The sequence below is a fragment of the Serinus canaria genome, chromosome 27 (genome assembly GCF_022539315.1).
Source record: "Serinus canaria isolate serCan28SL12 chromosome 27, serCan2020, whole genome shotgun sequence".
NCBI classification, from domain to species: Eukaryota; Metazoa; Chordata; class Aves; order Passeriformes; family Fringillidae; genus Serinus; species Serinus canaria.
The window spans coordinates 5232834-5249484 of NC_066340.1; the positions used below are offsets into that span (position 1 = coordinate 5232834).

Sequence of the window (16651 nt, forward strand, 5' to 3'; positions counted from 1 at the left end):
GAAGATGACAAAAGGTGCATTTGGCTGATTTACAACCCAGAAAGTGGTTTTCTACATGTCTAGGTAATTTTCTGAAATGCAACACATCTCCCCATTAATTCTAGGGAAGCAGATCAATGTTGGAACTCTGACGTCCCAACACTCTCAACAGAAATCCATTTTCCAGAACAGAGTCTCCAGGAGGTACTGAAGAACATGACTGTAGATGGTGAGTACATCGGCACTTCAGGATAGTTCAGGATCTGGAGCATCTGCTAGGTAGAAAACTTTACATTTGGAGAGGAAGAGAAGAAAGAGCTGGAATTAAAAACAAAAAGCCAAAATGTTGCATTTTCCTTGGCACAAAATCACAAAATAATTTAGGTTGTTGTATTTTGGGCTCCCCTTCCAGAAACATATTTTCTGAGAGAATTGAGATTGTTCAGCCTCAAAGAAAATAAGCTTCAGAGTGACTTCATTGTGATCTTGCTCTACCTGAAGAAGCTGACAGGAAAGATGGAGAGAGACTTTCAAACAAGGGCCAAGAATCACAGGACAAGGGAGAACGGCTTCCCACTGCCAGAGGGCAGGGTTAGATGGGATGTTGGGAAAAAATTCCTTCTTGAGAGAGTGGAGAGACCCTGGTGAGCTAATCATGGCAGGAGATCTTTCTCCTCTTAAGGCCTTTATCAAGTTATCAGCTAAACGCGGGGAAGGCCCGAGGGATCTCTCCTATGGGTGGTAAGGAGGACAAAATGGCAGCTCCCTCCACCAAGAAGCAGAGCTAGGCGTCTCATTCTCACCTAAGCAACGGAGTATACAGAGTGATCTCCCTCTAAGCTTGCCATCCCGGGTCCTGGCCCTAGCTGAGGTCCTCTGTGCTTAGGGCGAGGGACAACCAAAGTTCTTAGCATCTCTTCAGGCTCTGGACTCTTGCCCCTGATGTCCAGACACTTCTTTGATCACTTACTTCTATATTGGCTCGCTGCTTTGGGGGTTTTTCGGTAAATATGGTGGGGGTCCTCCCCTATTGCACTCTGGGTTTGAGGTAATTTGCATAGACTCCTGAGGTCTCCTCCCTTCCCACCGGCCGGGGAAGGGGGGGTGGGGGGGGCGGAATGCCATCCGCCCCACAGGAGGCAAGGGTGGTACTGAGAAAGGAGAATTCTCAACAAGAGATGGTTAATGACTGATACTTAACAGGTGATTTCAACATTCAGCTAACAAAGAATCTTCCTCGGCCAACAATCAGCTCTCAATTTAACTTGTAATTCTGCAACCCTTTAAAAAAAAAAAATTTAGTAACTCTTTTACTCATAACACTGGCACAGGGTGCCCAGAGCAGCTGTGGCTGCCCCATCCTCAAGGCCAGGTTGAGCAGGGCTTGGAGCAACCTGGGACAGTGGAAGATGTCCCTGCGCATGGCAGTGGGTGGAATGAGATGGTCTTTAAGATCCCTTCCAACCCCAACCATTCCATGACTCTATGGTATCTCCCCACTGACTAACACCACCTTCCCCCACAGTCCTGGGGACATGGCTGAAATCCAAAATGTAGATTCCAGCTTAGCCATCGAGGAGCTGCAGGAAGCCCAGGACACATCACAGGAGGGGACTGGCATTCGCCTCCTTGCTCTCTGCTCCTACATGGCCTCTCCTTCAGCTACCCAGCAACAGAAACACAGGGAGGCTGCTGGGTCTCTGCAACTCTCTTTGGGTCACTCTGGCGTGGGACACACTATGCCCTCAGCACAGCTTAAATTCTCTCTATTTCTGCACTCCCCTTCATCTTGGGTTGAATTTTTGCTTTGCATTATATGGCAGAGAGGCACAGTGTGAACTCAGTGTATCTCAGCAGTGCCAACCCTCAGCAGGGGATAGGAGGAAGGGCTGTGTCTGTATGCTTGGTGGAGCATTGAAGGAAGTGATGGGTTATGAGTGGCCATGGAAAGGTAATTTAATCTTCCTTGGCCTCAGCATCCAACCCTGCTTGGGGGGAGGGAGTCTCATTCTTCATATCCTGAGATGGAAGGTGTGGGTGAAAGGCAAAGGAGACAACATCATCATCATCATCATCATCATCATCATCATTATTATTATTATTATTATTATTATTATTATTATTAATAATAATAATAATAATAATAATAATAATAATGATAATAATCTCTTTTTGGCAAGTCTCTCTGTGCTGACTGCCAGCAGGCAGGGTAGTTCTGCAACATTTTCTTGTTACAAAAAGCACAACCATTGTGGATAATCTGGGCTTTGACCTGGTCATAGAGGAGAATCACTTGACCCCAGAGCCATGGGAGGTGTCAAGTCTGGATTCTCTCCAGATGGATTCTCTCTCTGGATGGAGTCTCTCCAGCTGCCCTTCTGGTGTCACTCCCAAAGCCTGAAATCTCCCTGGAGTGCTGGCAACACTCCCTGCTCCACTCAAACATTGCCTGGGCACTTCCCTTAGCGCACAAGGGTGACACCCAGGACCCCAACTCCATCCTGGGCTCCACAGCCAGCAGGGTTCACCTGACCAGCCAGAAAAGCTGGAAGCCTTAGGACAGAGCAGGTAAGGCTAGGTATCTACAGTCTTTTTCCTTGGAGGAAACCTAGAAATCTTTGGAAACCAACAGATTAGTTAAGAGCCTCCTGCATGCCTGTACTGGTGCTTGTCAGATGACAAGGATGTGATGTTAACATGAGGCCATTGATTCCCTTAAAATATTGCAGTGGTTCCCACCCACATGGGATAAATATGGAAGCAAGTCTCTGGTGGTGAGGGACTGATGGCTCCTCCAGCAGTAAAGTCATCCTCCCCTGTCTCAGCAGGGTCCAATACCTTATTTTTGTACCTCCAGGTGCCACAGAGGCATCATGCTATGATGGGGATTTCTGCCCCTGAATTTAGTCCAGACTCTCACTTTTTCCCTTTTTCCAGTTTGTTTCAGATGTTCCTGACCACAAGAGCAGAGGCCAAGCTCTTCCCTTACCAGATGGAACATAGAAAGAGTCAACCTTACCTTTTCTGGCTAATGATAAACTGCAGGGAATTGTCCTCCCTGCCAGATACCTAACCAGCAATGTGAATAGGGATGGATCCCCATGGCATAACTTGTCCAGATCTTCTCAAGGCTGCTGAGATCTCTGCTCCCTTTGAGCTCTGTGAAAGCAGGACAAGGCTCAGTCACAGCACTGACCACTCTCCTCCTCTTCAGCCCATAGGAAAAATTACTCGGGCAGCTACAATTACCAGAGGAATCCTCCACCTCAAAGTACTTGGGAAATGGGTGGAGTTGGCAACTCTGCCCCAGGAGAATTGTTTCAGATTATCAGGGGAGTTGCCTCTGTGGGCCAGAGAGGGAAGTGCCCCCCTCTACTGGGGTATTTGTGCCTTATATAACAACATACACAAAACACAGGGGCCCCAAGATGAGATTTCCAACAAAGCTTTTTCTCTGGTTGCACATCTAGAAACATCTCCATGGCTGCCATCTGCTCTGCAAAGGCACTGCTGGAAGTGCCACCACGGGCATGTCACACCCTGTGCAGCTTAAACTCCCCAGGTACCAGGTCCCTCCAAAGCCATGGGTGCAGCAGCTGGTGCTGAGTGAGGCTGGGCTGTTTCACAAGCCAATGTCTCTCACTTTTGTCTTCCGGTTGCCACCCACAGGAGCTCAAGGATGCCACCAGCCAGTGTGGATGGATGGAGACTCCTTCAAGTATTGCAGAAAGATGCCCCACAAAATTTAGAAAGTCACCCTGTGCCTCACTTTGCACACTATGAACAAAATTACAGAATCACAAAATGGTTTGTAGGGGACTTAAAAGCCCATCCAGTCCCACCCCTGCCATGGCAGGGACACCTTCCACTCTCCCAGGGTGCTCCAAGCCCCATCCAGCCTGGTCTTGGACACTGCCAGGGATCCAGGGGCAGCCACAGCTTCTCTGGGCACCCTGTGCCAGGGCCTGCCCACCCTCCCAGGGAAGAATTTCTTACAATATCCCATTTAACCCTGACCCCTGTCAGTGTGAAGCCATTCCCCCTTGTCCTATCACTCCAGGCCCTTGTAAATAGTCTCTCTACATCCTTCTTGGAGACTTCCCTCAGGTACTGGAAAGGGCCACAGTCAGGTCACCCCAGAGCTTCTCATCTCCAGGCTGAACAATCCCAACTCTCTTAGTCTTCCCTTGTAGAAGAGGTGTTCTATCCTTCTGATCATCCTGGTGGACTCCTCAACTTCTGTCCTTCCTCCTTCATCTTCCCTTCCTCTTCCAGAAGGCCAAATAAATAAATATCTAAAAGGGTATCAAGAAGATGGAGCTGGACTCTGCTCAGAGGTGCTGAGCAACAGGACAAGAGGCAACAGGCACAAACTGATCCCCAAGAAGTTCCACCTGAACATGCAAAAGAACTTCATCATTGTGCAGTGACCAAGCTCTGGAAGAGATTGCCCAGAGGAGTCAAGCTTTAATTGTTGGAGATACTCAAGAACTGTCTGGAGGCAGTCCGGGGCAATCCATTCAAATCCTTTGAATTTGAATCCATTACACCTCGTTGTAAGAGGACAAGGGGGAATAGGTTCAATTTGAAAGAGCAGGGTTAGCTAGGATGTTGGGAGGAAATTCCTTCCTGTGAGGGTGGGCTGGCCCTGGCACAGGGTGCCCAAAGCAGCTCTGGCTGCCCCTGGATCCCTGAGAGTGTCCAAGGCCAGGCTGGACAGAACTTGGATCAGCCTGAGACAGTGGAAGGTGTCCCTGCCATGGCAGGGGTGGCACTGCGTGGTCTCTAAGGTCCCTTCTCACCCAAACCATTCTGGTTTTCTGTGCCATGTACTCTGGAATGATCCTACTGGAGCAGGAAGGCTGTAGCAGAGTAAGCCCTGCGGTCCTTGCAGCTTGTCCCGTTCCGGAACTCCCTGGAATGAGAGATGATAAACTCCACAAAAGACATTTGCTGGACCCTCCCCCCACATTTTCCGGCGGAACCACCTCACCTGACCACCCCTCCCACGTGACCACCCGCAGTCTTCCTTCTGGTCGGACCGCGCGGCGCAGCTTCCGCTTCCGGCGCTGGCTGGCCCGTCATGGCGGCGCCCAATGAGGGAAGGGAGCGGAGGGCTTTCGGAAGGCGGCTCCTCACCGACCCTGCCCGGCTTTTCCAGCACAACGCCTGGTGCGTGAGGGCTGCCGCCGCTTCCCGCTGTAGACCCCCGTGAGCCGCTCGGGGTTCTGCTGCCCTGTGGTGCCGCCCCGCGCCCGGCGGTGGGGTTGGGGTGGCCGGGCCGTCGCCTCTACGATTTGCGGTGTCTGTAGCCAAGCGCTGTGTAATGTGCCAGTCCCAACGTGCCCGCTCCGTATGACGGGGCCCTGACCGCGGTGACCGCCCTCTTCTCCGGGCGCACCTCGAGAGACACCCTCAGGGCGTGGAGCAGGCTGAGGGAGCGGTCGGTGTAGGGCTGGCGGCCAGACAGCGACTGCAGGCCGGGCGGGAACCGGCATCTCCGGGCAGGGCACTGCCCTGTGTGGCCGGTGGTGGTCCCCGGGGGTCCTGAGTACTTGGGAGTGCTCCTACGGGGTTCTGAGCCTTGGTGACTGATTCTCTGGGGGCTCCTGAACCTTTGGGATTGATCCCCAGAGTGTCCTGAATCTTTAGCACTGATCAGCAGAGAGTTCTGAGCCATTCTCAACCCCTCCTGAAGCAGTAGCACTCCTCAGGCTCCTGCGGTTTTAGCAATTGTTTTATTGCTGTGGTTAATAAAGGTAAATTACCTTCTGTCAGAAATCCATAACCTGACATTCCTTCAGTAAGGTTGTGCCAAATGTGTGCTTGGAACAGGAGCTCTTTATTTGGATGCAGAAGTTGTTTTAAGTCAGTTAAACATCCAAATTCTCCAATTTGCTGGGAACTGAAGGTATTTTGCGTTTTTGGGGTAAATAGATCCACTTTTGGTCTCTGGCTGCTATACCATGTTAAGAATCAGGTGTGTTGAATTTGTAATTAAGTAATATTTATATGTGTCAGCCTGTCATTCCTTCTGAGACTATTCTATACAAAAGGTATGTTACAAAAGCAGATCCTTAGTTTTCCTGTGGAAATTCTTAGTGATCTGTTTTTTCACAGACTTAACATTTAAGCCTTTGTTTTGTGAGTTAAAATCAGAAGACTGATTCCTTTTGGGACAAGAACTGCTTCTTGAGCCTTGTACTCTGCTTTTCATTGCCTTGTTTCAATGTAAAAAGGCCAAGTGAATCACTTTAATGACTGCATAGCTGTGTACGTGCATTGAAGTTATTAATAATTCTTAATGCTTTAAAGCTTCCCGTAATTTTCTCATCATTTGATTTCATTTAACAGTTACCTTCCAAATAACCCAACTGCCTTTTTGTTTTAACTTGAGAAAGACTATGTAGTTTTGTGCTGAGTGCCCTCATGGTTTTAGCAAGGATCTATTCCCTTTAAATTTGACTGAGCATCCAAAATGGGACAGATTCAGGATCTCTTCTGTTTGCAATTCCATGAGGTCCTTCAGGACTAGGACCTGCACATGCTGACTAGGCTGTTGTGCTGGTGCTGGGCTGGAATTGGGGATCACATCTGCGCCTATGTCCATTTGGAGGAGGCTCCAGGCCTTTCTCTTTCCTACCATGCTTAGCTCTAGTTCATCTTATTTTTCACAACAGGGATAATGTGGAATGGTCAGAAGAGCAGGAAGCCAGTGCCAGGAGTAAAGTTCAAGAAAACAGCTCGCAACTATTGCCACAAGATAAACAAGGTACTTTTGGAGAGTGTCCTCATGCGAGTCGCCTTTGTGCCAGGAATGGAACAGTCTGGCCAGAGCCACATCACAACATCATCAGTTCCTCTCTTCCCCCTCTCTCAGTCATTCAGAAGGCATTAACACAGCTGTGATAATGGGAAATTGAGGAGGAGGAACCTTTCTGTTCTTAATTTATATCTCTGTGACTTTTCTAGCTTCACTAGAGACTCCTGCTGGTTGGGAGGAGTTAGATTGGGTTGAGCTTCTCTGTCATGCTGCTTAAGTTAAATAGTTGTTAGTGTTCATTGTCAGCAAACCTCTTTGAGTGTAGAGTTGTTGCCTCTGCTTATTTTTGCTCTTTAAAGCTTAACTGCTAGTAAGCAGTTTTTGCTCACTTGCTGTGGAGTGAGCCCTGATCCAAGCTGATTTTCTCTTTAAAGGGTCTGAGAAAGTAGTGTCCATATCTCTACAAAGAGATATCCAAATCTCTACAAAGCAAACAAACTGCATGAGAACAATTTAATCAGAGAAAGAAAAATTATTTTATCATGATTGTTTATCCTCAGATAGACATCAAAGGGATTCCAAAGTTTTTATTTTGTATGATTTAAAGGATATCTATCAATCTAAAATGCAGAGCTTACTTGTCTCTGAATTAAGCTCATGGTGCTCAGGTCTTTGGTTGTCATGGTTGAAGCCCTTCTGAGATGGTTAATAATGCATTTTCTCCACACCTGGTAGAGATCATCTAGTCCCTCAGATGTTGGTGAAATGGTTCTTTGGTGTGATAAGAAACTCATCTGATGATGATCTTGTTATACCCTGCTGAGCTCTATGGTGTATCTGCTCCTTTTGTTCAAATTAAATCAAGTGTGTCACCCGTAAGATGATGCTGAGCACTACTGGAACCATTGAGACACTTTCATATAGCTTCCAGTTGTGTTCACAATAGCAAATTTAATTACACCAAAGAGTAACCCTCCTAATTTCTTGGACTCCTAGAGGTATCCAGCAGTTTTCCATTGTGATTCCCATTGTGTTGAGCTCATTTTAAAATCTGGTTACCATTAAAGGGTGCTGTCTGTCATGCTTTGAGAACCTATATACAACCAGGAAATTGTGGAGCAATTTGCTGTTGGAGCCCTTTGTTAGAGTTCCATGATGTATTTCCCAGACTGAACAATGGAGGCCAGTCAAATGTTGATGGTTGCTATTCACTGGGAAGCATGTGAAGACAATGGGATGGCTGGAAAGTAGGGAAAGCAGCCCAGGCAAATGTGCCTGAAGGGTCTGGTAGTTTGAGAATTGGGATGTCCAAGGAGGAGAACAAAGGCAAAATATTGGTCATTATGGCTGCATTATTCTGTGGACTACTTGGAGATGTCAGGATTTGTTCTGAAGAAGGAGGGAAGCTCTGTGGGTATGTGGAAAATGTGTCTCCTGGCTGGGAAAAGAAAGAGAAAGAAATCCAAGTTTCTTGGTTTCCTTTTAAGGATCCGTAATTAGCCCCCTTGCAATTCAGGAGGTCCCTGATTCTCTTCTGGTCTTTTTGAAGTTACTTTTGTTTGCTCTTCTTTTGCAGAGTGAAGGGGTGAGCATGGGCTTGGCTTTGGGGCTGTGCTTACAAGGGTGAGCAGGAAGTCAGGAGTCCTTATCAGGAAAGTCTCTGGAGGAATCTGGCTTGCACACTGATGGCACTATGAACTAATACTCCAAAAAGGGCCTGAAACAAGTATGATGTGAACTTTTCTGGCAAGAAATCTTCCTAAAAAATTAACATGGTCATATGTTCGCTTAAATCTGTTTCTTGTATGATCTTTTTCTGTTGGCCCTTGATTTTTTGTATTTACATTGTTACTGATCCTTTATTCAGGGCTTTGAAAACAGCAGGCTCCAAGGTAAATAAGCTTTAAATAAAGCTTCCCCACATGTGGTTTGGAATATGACAGCTCTTCAATAGCATCCAACAGAATTACGCACTAATGTAACAAAGGAAGAGTTCAATGTCTTCTTCATCAGTGTAATGTGGCAAAAATATGGGCAGTCCAGAATGGCTGGACTGGAATTTTGTCCCAGTGTCTCAGGTAAGCATTCCACAGCAGTCAGGCTTTCACGGGATTGTTGGAGGTGAGCAGGAATCAGGATCTGTATTTTTGTTAGGTAAAAGAGAGATTCAGCCTAAGAAGCCTTGCATATTCCTGCTAGTACATGGGAGAAAGACAGTTTAGGGTAGAGTGTGCAAGGGTTTGGATCAGTAGCGCTTCTTCCAGCATCAGCAGTCACTGACTTCTTCCATGCAAATAGTGAACTGACCTGGGCCTGCTCACTGTGACCTACAGTGAGATCATGGCACAAACTTACTGCTTGTGTCTAATACCAGACATTAAAGTTTCCTTCAGCCTGATGTTTAAGAACCAGGCTTCTTAAAAGGAGAAAATCCTTGTAGTTGAGGTAAAGAGATTATTTTTTATATAGCTCTTTGTGCTGCAGGGATATAGCCTACTAAAAATAGACATATGCCTGATTAGTGCTTCTTTGTTAAAGCCATTTTTGTCTGTATTTGGCTGAGGCTACATATTTTTCCAGATGTCCTGGGTTCACTTTACCATCTAACTTTAAAACAGTTTTATGTTCTTCAGGAAGACTAATAAATAAACAGCACTTCAGCTCATAATGCACTCCAATAATTTTTATTCAGTAATGCACTTGTTGCCATCCAAAGACAGTTGAGGAGTTACTTGTTATTGGCATGCAGTTGGGATTTCTGGCCATGGATGTTAATGCCTGTGGGTGATTTCAAGCACAGGATGCTATAATCAGGCGTTAATTCCCAGGACAAAGAACTCACCGCATTGATGAAGTCATAGAAAGTCACTTGGATTTGTAGCTTCCCATGGAAGTAATTCCCCCAGACTGTACCTGATCTGAAATCTGTGCAAGTGTGTGGAAATAAGTTTGCAGGTGACTCAAATTTCACTTGATCATGGCTTTGTAAGAGCTATTCCAGCTCCCTGTAATACTCCTCTTGCTCCTGAAATGAACCATTTGATGTGAAAGTGCTGCTGCTCAAATTAATTCTGTTCATCTTTAGCCTGTCCACCTTAGCTCTCCACTGGTACTTTAATGCAGTAGTCACTGTTGAGTCCCCTCATTTGTTTTAGTTCATAAATGTGTGATGCTCTGACCTGCACAGAACTATGGGAAGCAAAGTAATCTGGACTGGACTCCAGCAAAATGTGGAAAACATGCTGTCCTGTTACCTGCAGGATTGCATAAATCTAACTGAGCTTCCTGCCAGGCCTGGAGAGTTGACTCATTTTTCAGTTTCTCCACCTGAAAATAAGAGCAGTGTGTTGGGCAGGAGCTTTCAGATCCAGGCAGCTCTCAGGAAACTCCTTAGGAGTTGTTCTTTACACTTAATGTCATCAGGCTCCAAACTAATTGTTCCAGTGAGCTGAACAAGTCAGTGTTAGAGATGGAAGTAAAACCTGGATTTCTTTAATCCAGTCTCCTTCAAAGAGACTTTTTCTATTGCCAGCTTCCTTTAAATCCTACCAGGAGACAGAGTTTACTTTTCTCTCTTCTCCCCTTTTAAGTCCTAACAAAGTGACTGTGAGGACATAGGCTGAGTGTTTGTGTGCGATTGCAAATTTAAATAAAGGTGATTTTCAATCAATAATGTCGCTTATTACAGCAGGTTGGTGCATGGGTACCTGCAGTGATCCCTCACTCTCTAAACTGATTAAACCCTGAGACCTTCTGATTTGATGCCTGGTGATGTTTTTGCTTGTGTTCACAGAGGAATATGAGGTGAATGCTAAGAAATACTGGGATGACTTCTATAAAATCCACGAAAATGGCTTCTTCAAGGACAGGCACTGGCTGTTCACTGAATTTCCTGAGCTAGTGCCTCACAGGATCTCAAGTCAAAATAGAGATTCTGTGCATGGATTTAGTGACACAGAAGAATCCAAAAAAGAAGGGCTGGGAAGCTGTGAAAATTGCCATTGCTCATTGGAAACCAGGACAGAGAAGCAGTTAAACCTGGTAAAAAGCCCACCTGAAGGCCACACGGAGGAGTTGGCTGCACAGAAACACAGTGAGCTGAGTCAGTGTGATGGGCATTACCCAGGATCAGCTGCATCTTACCGGATATTAGAGGTAAGAGCTGTAAATCAAAGTCACACATCAACGCCTCCCTTATGTCAGTGTGACTGGGACATAAAAATGTGTGTCACTGCCAAAGAGCAAGGGAGGGGATGATTGCCTTCAGCAGTGAAATGCAAAAATTAGAGAGTGGTTTAGAACTGAACTAAATCTGTTGGGATTCTTTTGGTTCAGACTCTGAATTAGCAGAGCACAAGAACCATAAGAAGTTTACAAGTTTAAAAGTCAAACTATTGCTATCACATGTTCAAACAAGCATTTAAAAGTCTTTTTTTGAAGAAGCTGATTCTTCTACTCTGTATAAAGCTTTCCCTTGTGTCCTGATTCAGGGCAAATTTGGGAGGAAACTTACAAAGCAATTTCTCTAGAAAGCAGGTTCAAGTGACCCCTCCCCAACTGGTTCAGGAAAATATTTCCTAGGAGAAAAGTGGAAAAAAACTGCTTATTTAATGAGCAAAGTATTCACAGGCATAAAAAATGAATAATATTGAACCATAAAACCTGTTACTGTTCTGAAGAGATGGCACCTTCAGAAAGCCCCTGTCGTGGGGTGTAGCTTTGCTCACTCAGTCTGTTATCTGTCCCTCAGTGCTGGAATGCTGCATCCTGGGCCCTAGTGGGCCACAGAGGTGTGCTCCCAGTGTTCTTCTGGGGTTTTAGCACAGAGCTGGGTCTATCAGTTCCGAGGAAAAGAAAAACCACAGTCCAGGGAACTTCGCTACCTCAGCTAGCCAATAACTAAAAGTAAAGGAGGGTTCTCTCCCGCTGCCTGTCTTGCAGACAGCACAGTCCATGAGAAGGAATACAGGCCAGGGGGAGCAAGTACAGTTTCTGCAAACAAACTGCACACTTCTTCGCTCCCTGTTTGCTCTCAGAATCAGTCTTAAAGATGCAGAACTTAACATCCAGCATAAACAGAACTGACAAACAGGGATACAAGCATCATATAGTTACCCTAGGACACCTTGTCATTATCTTCTGCGTGTTTGTGCTGACTCCTGCTTGCCTTGGGAGGTGTGAAACAAATCAATGAAGCCAAGAATGTAAAGATGCTCTTGGGTTTGTTCCTTTGGGCCCTTGTGATAACAGGGAATCCCAAACTGATACAGGCTTTGTCCTAGAGAAGTTTGTGGCAATTTTAAGTATTGGACGGCTGACAGCTGGTTGTGACCTTTTGCTCTGTCACCTCTAGTTGTTCACTGTAGAGATTACTGGATTTGTTTAATATTTAGTATTATATGAAAGTCCTGTCCTTCCAGAGAGAGTTAGTATGAACTGTCCTGATTTTTTAATTTAATTTGACACTTTTAAGATTTCCTCAGACTACGTTGTTCTCAACGTGCATTTCCTATCTCACCTGAGCTCTTTAACTGACATCTGTCACTGCAAACCCTCTGTGGTGTGGTGTTTTCTGCTCAGTCAGTTTCAATTTTACTGATTCTTTAAACATTCAGAGGCAAATTCCCTAAACCCAGTTGTGTGAGCCATCATCTCTTCAAATGGGAACAAGCAGAAGGAGTAATTAGTGTAAAGCAAACCTAACTTCTCTGTTGCTCTGATTTTCTGTGGAAGTGAATGTAACTCATCCATGGCCTATGTCAGTGCTTCAGTGGCTCATACTGGTTGTTATGCTTGGGATTCCAGCAAAAACAGCTTTCAAAAGAGTAACAATGTATAGCTTGTCATTAAGATTTTGACAAGAGCTTGCTTAGTGGTTTCCCACGCATGTAATCCTGTTCCTCAGACCTTAACACACTCGGATCTTGCATGGACACTTAAGAATGGTCACTGCCATTCTGAGCTTTACTCATGCATAGCTCTTCATTGCATGGCTGTAGAGAGATGATTAAAATTATCTGCATGTACGTGCTGGAGGAATTATTTTCACTGTATACATCTGCTCTGTTTATGCAGGTTGGCTGCGGGGCTGGGAATACAGTCTTCCCAATTTTACAAACCAACAAGTAAGTAGAGACAAGAAAAGAGGAAATGGCTTTCCACTGCCAAAGGGCAGAGATAAATGGAATATTAGGAAGGAATTGTTCCCTTTGAGGGTGGGGAGGCCCTGGCATGGGTTGCCCAGAAAAGCTGTGGCTGCTGCATTGCTAGAAGTGTCCAAGGCCAGGCTGAACAGGGCTTGGAACACTTTGATCTAGTGGAAGGTGTCCCAGCCCATAGCAGGGGTAGGACTGGATGATCTTTTAACATTCCTCCGAGCCCACAGCATTCTGGGATTCTGTAAAGTAATTCTCAGTAGGCTTTTACCTGCATGAGATACCAGCCTCTGAAAAACAATTGGAAAAATGTTCCATGACAAGCTCAGAGAAAAGCCAAATGCTAATGGTTTCTTTGCCATCTGCAGCTTCAGGTTATTGTGTTTTGAGCTTGGAAGCCCTTGGTTTTAGATCCAAAATAAAAATGAAGCAGTTGGTTCCATATGAAAATAGTGGGCATAAAGGAGTGATGGAATCCAATAGATTTTGCACAAAAACTAAAGCCTAGGATTTCTGGGCTTAGTGCATTTGAAACACTCCTTAATTCCTCAATATAAATGATGAGTTTCTTTGATTTATTGCAGTGACCCAGGCTTGTTCGTTTATTGCTGTGATTTTTCTACAGCAGCTGTGGATCTTGTCCAGGTAATCTCAGTGGTGACTTATGAAAATGTGGGAAGTATCTGGGGCCAATTGCCCATTAACACAAATCTATACCAGCTGCCAGTGACTATCTGGCTGTGCTGGCAGCTTTCTGGTTTTACCCAGCCCTGGTGTTGACCCTTGCATTGGGAAATCTGGAAAATGAGCCATCAAAGATTGTAGAAATTAGGGAAGTAAAAGTTCTCAAAATGTCACAATAGCAGCAAACAAGTCAGACAGATTTTCTTCCCCTGTGGTTGGCATTACTTTTCTCAATATAGTGTTCTTCTGGCTGAGTAACTTGAAAACAAACTCAAGCCTTGAAAACATTCAGGCTATTTTTTAACAGGAACTTTAACTGGTTTTGGTTTGTGTGTGTTACTGTCACCACAGTTCTGGGAACATGGTCTGATTGCTTCTGCACAAGCACCTGAGGAGGGGTCATGTTCGTGGTGCAGGAGGTTGGGGTTTAGTCAAAGGACAAATACCGCTGATAAATTTCCGGTCAAGGGAGTACTGAGAATATATGAAGTATCAAATGCAATCAGTCGCTTCCTGAGATGACAGGGGAGCGTAGTACCACAGTCAGCATCTATTTCATCTTCTGGATATGACACAAGCACTGTTCGTAGAGGCTTCTGCAATCCGTAGCAGCAGCTAAGTCCAATTTTTAAGACTGTAACTTTACGCAACCAAGTTTTATTTTTGGGGTATAGGGAATATCTGCTTGTAGATTAAATGAATATTGATTTCCATGATGCAGAGAGGTGCCCTGACACTCTCACTTATGTAAAGGTTTCCAACTTATCAGTATAAATCTCTCATTTCTTACCACTGTTAGTGGAAATTCTGACCTTAAAATTGTGATAAACCCTGGTGCAGTTTTTTTCAGTGCTGATTGACTGTAACAAGACCAAAGCTCTTTGTAAATGTTCTATGTGTAAATATTTTTTCACATTTCACACCTGTTCCGTGCCTGACCAAGGAACATTCCTGACACAAAAGTCCAGTGAGACCGAAACAGGTCTCTGGACACACCTCTTGATAATGTAAAAGTTAAAATACTGTATATAATACTAATAATCCATATAGTCCAGCTAATACTGAGATCAGGGTCTGCTACTAATGTTCTTAATTTCTCTCCCTCAAATACAGAACAATGCAGAATATGATTCTTCTCGCTGCTTTGCTTTTGTCCATGACCTGTGCAATGACCAAAGTCCTTTCCCAATGCCAGAGGAGAGTCTTGACATTGTTATTCTTATCTTTGTCCTCTCAGCAATTCTCCCAGAGAAGTAAGTTTTAATAATTCCTTCTGATTGCAAAAGATAATTCTTCTATGACTGGAGTTCTTTAATAATCTCCTATCAAGGAAAATTAAAGTTTGTTCTGTTTGTGGTCCAGTTTTTCACAAAGCCTCAGAATACAAAATTTGCAGGTATTTACTGTTGTAACCAATTCTGACAGAGGACAGGGTGATTTTAAGTGGCTGCAGGTGATCATTGCTGGGGTCACTGTTCTTAGCCCCAGCCACACTGAGCACTCACTTTGGAAAGTATTCGGCTGGATTTTCAGGCTCAGAGGGTAGAAAATTTCTAACATGGGAAGCAGCAAGAAAGAAGGGTTCAGGTTTAGAAAAAATGTAAGGAAAGTGCTGTAGTCTTAGTGTGATAATTGTTACAACCTACACTAGTCTCTTTTTTTGTTCCCTTTAGTTTTACTTCACAACACTTCTCTTCAAGTTCACTTACTACTTGTTTTGCAGAAACCAGTGGAGATCCTTTTGTAATCAGTAAGAGAGAGCAGTTTATCCCTGCTGTGGCAGGATGTTATCCTTGTAGGAAAAAAAGCAAAATCGGGCAATGTCAAAAAATAGAGGCCAAATAAAATTAACCCACCTGACTCTGGGAGAGCTCAGAATGCTGCTGGCTTTGGGTAGCTCTTTACATGAAGTTGAAACATAAAGAACTTTATTCCATCTTTTTGGAAGGAAACAAACATGATTTTACAGCTTGTTGAGTGCTCCTGGTTTGTTCTTATCTCAGAATGCAGTGCATTGTGACCAGACTGAGTCGCCTTCTGAAACCAGGGGGAATGATCTTGTTGCGAGATTACGGCCGTTATGATCTCGCCCAGCTTCGGTTTAAGAAAGGTATTTTCTTTCCCCTGGGAATTCTTGCCCCATCACTAGTAGATTCTGCTTCTCTGCGGCTATGTCTGCCCTGTTTGGAGGCAGCTCATTAATTCTGCAAAACACAGTGTGTGCTGGAAAAGGGCCTGTTGTTGGATGGCAGTTGTTGATTTTTAAGTGATCACTGGTAACTTTTTATATCTGTCTTCTCTTAGGTCAATGTCTGTCTGATAACTTCTATGTAAGAGGTGATGGCACCAGAGTTTACTTCTTCACACAAGGTAGGAGGCCAGAAACATGCCTCTGACCAAAAAAAACATCCCTCTGACTCTCTTCACTACTTCTTGTCCGTGTGCCCTGTGCCAGATTGGCCACTAGATCTTTTCAGCCTCTTTCTTGGAGCACTGTGAAATGTTAAGTATCTCCCAATTAAACAGTGACTTGGGCTTGTCAGCTTCTGGTGCAAGCATGACATGGTCAATTTCCTTAGTGGAAAATCCTTTAAGAGGAAGACTGGTTTGTTTGCTACCCTGGGAGGAGTGGGTTTAGAGGAGCTATCCTTGTATATTGGCTGCAGATGATGGAGAAAGATGGACACCACTCAGCAGACCTTCCCTTAATTTTCATGCTCTCCTATAAGGAAATCAGAAGGGTGTGGTTCAGCATGGAGCTGAGACAGCCCCCCAGTTCTGCTGCTGCTTGGTGTTAGCAGCAATTGTTATTCTCCCAGTTTATCACCAGCTGCACCTCCAGTCCCTCCTCTACAGGCCTCTGAGCATTGTCAGTTCTAGAGCAGTGGCACAACTGAACTGCTCCCCACTGCACGAGTCTTTTTTGGCACAACAAAATTAATGTTTAATGCATGTTTGGCGAACACCTCACAATGGAAAGCATCTGATAAAGAAGCACAAGCTGAGACCTGTCAGACTTTTCCTACAGAAACTCTAGAAAAACCACATGCTCTGGGAGTAAGCTCTGCTG

The 16651-nt window shown here is 44.9% G+C and overlaps 1 protein-coding gene and 1 long non-coding RNA gene across 6 annotated transcripts in view; one reads left to right on the forward strand and one right to left on the reverse strand.

Moving 5' to 3' along the window:
• Positions 1-5111, reverse strand: LOC103821682 (uncharacterized). Of its 3 annotated transcripts, XR_007780218.1 has the most exons (3): positions 4973-5111; positions 4782-4894; positions 1-3138 (listed from the first exon to the last, which is right to left on the reverse strand). It is a non-coding gene; the product is annotated as an uncharacterized LOC103821682 (long non-coding RNA). The 3 variants fall into 3 exon arrangements; XR_007780219.1 differs by lacking the exon at positions 4782-4894 and having other exon boundaries at positions 4973-5062; XR_007780217.1 differs by lacking the exon at positions 4973-5111 and having other exon boundaries at positions 4782-4966.
• Positions 4989-16651, forward strand: part of LOC103821683 (tRNA N(3)-methylcytidine methyltransferase METTL2-like) — a 31010-nt gene continuing 19347 nt past the window's right edge. For 2 of the 3 annotated variants that reach the window (XR_007780216.1, XM_009096615.4), the window contains exons 1-8: positions 4990-5151; positions 6660-6751; positions 10536-10897; positions 12818-12867; positions 13482-13542; positions 14695-14834; positions 15585-15691; positions 15886-15951. Coding sequence is in view for 2 of the 3 variants with exons in the window: in XM_009096615.4 (XP_009094863.2) it covers positions 5063-5151; positions 6660-6751; positions 10536-10897; positions 12818-12867; positions 13482-13542; positions 14695-14834; positions 15585-15691; positions 15886-15951 (967 nt within the window). In the remaining variant the exon portion in view is untranslated. Of the gene's footprint in view, positions 5152-6659; positions 6752-10535; positions 10898-12817; positions 12868-13481; positions 13543-14694; positions 14835-15584; positions 15692-15885; positions 15952-16651 lie in introns of all 3 variants that reach the window. The other variant, XM_050985455.1, reaches the window with a different exon arrangement.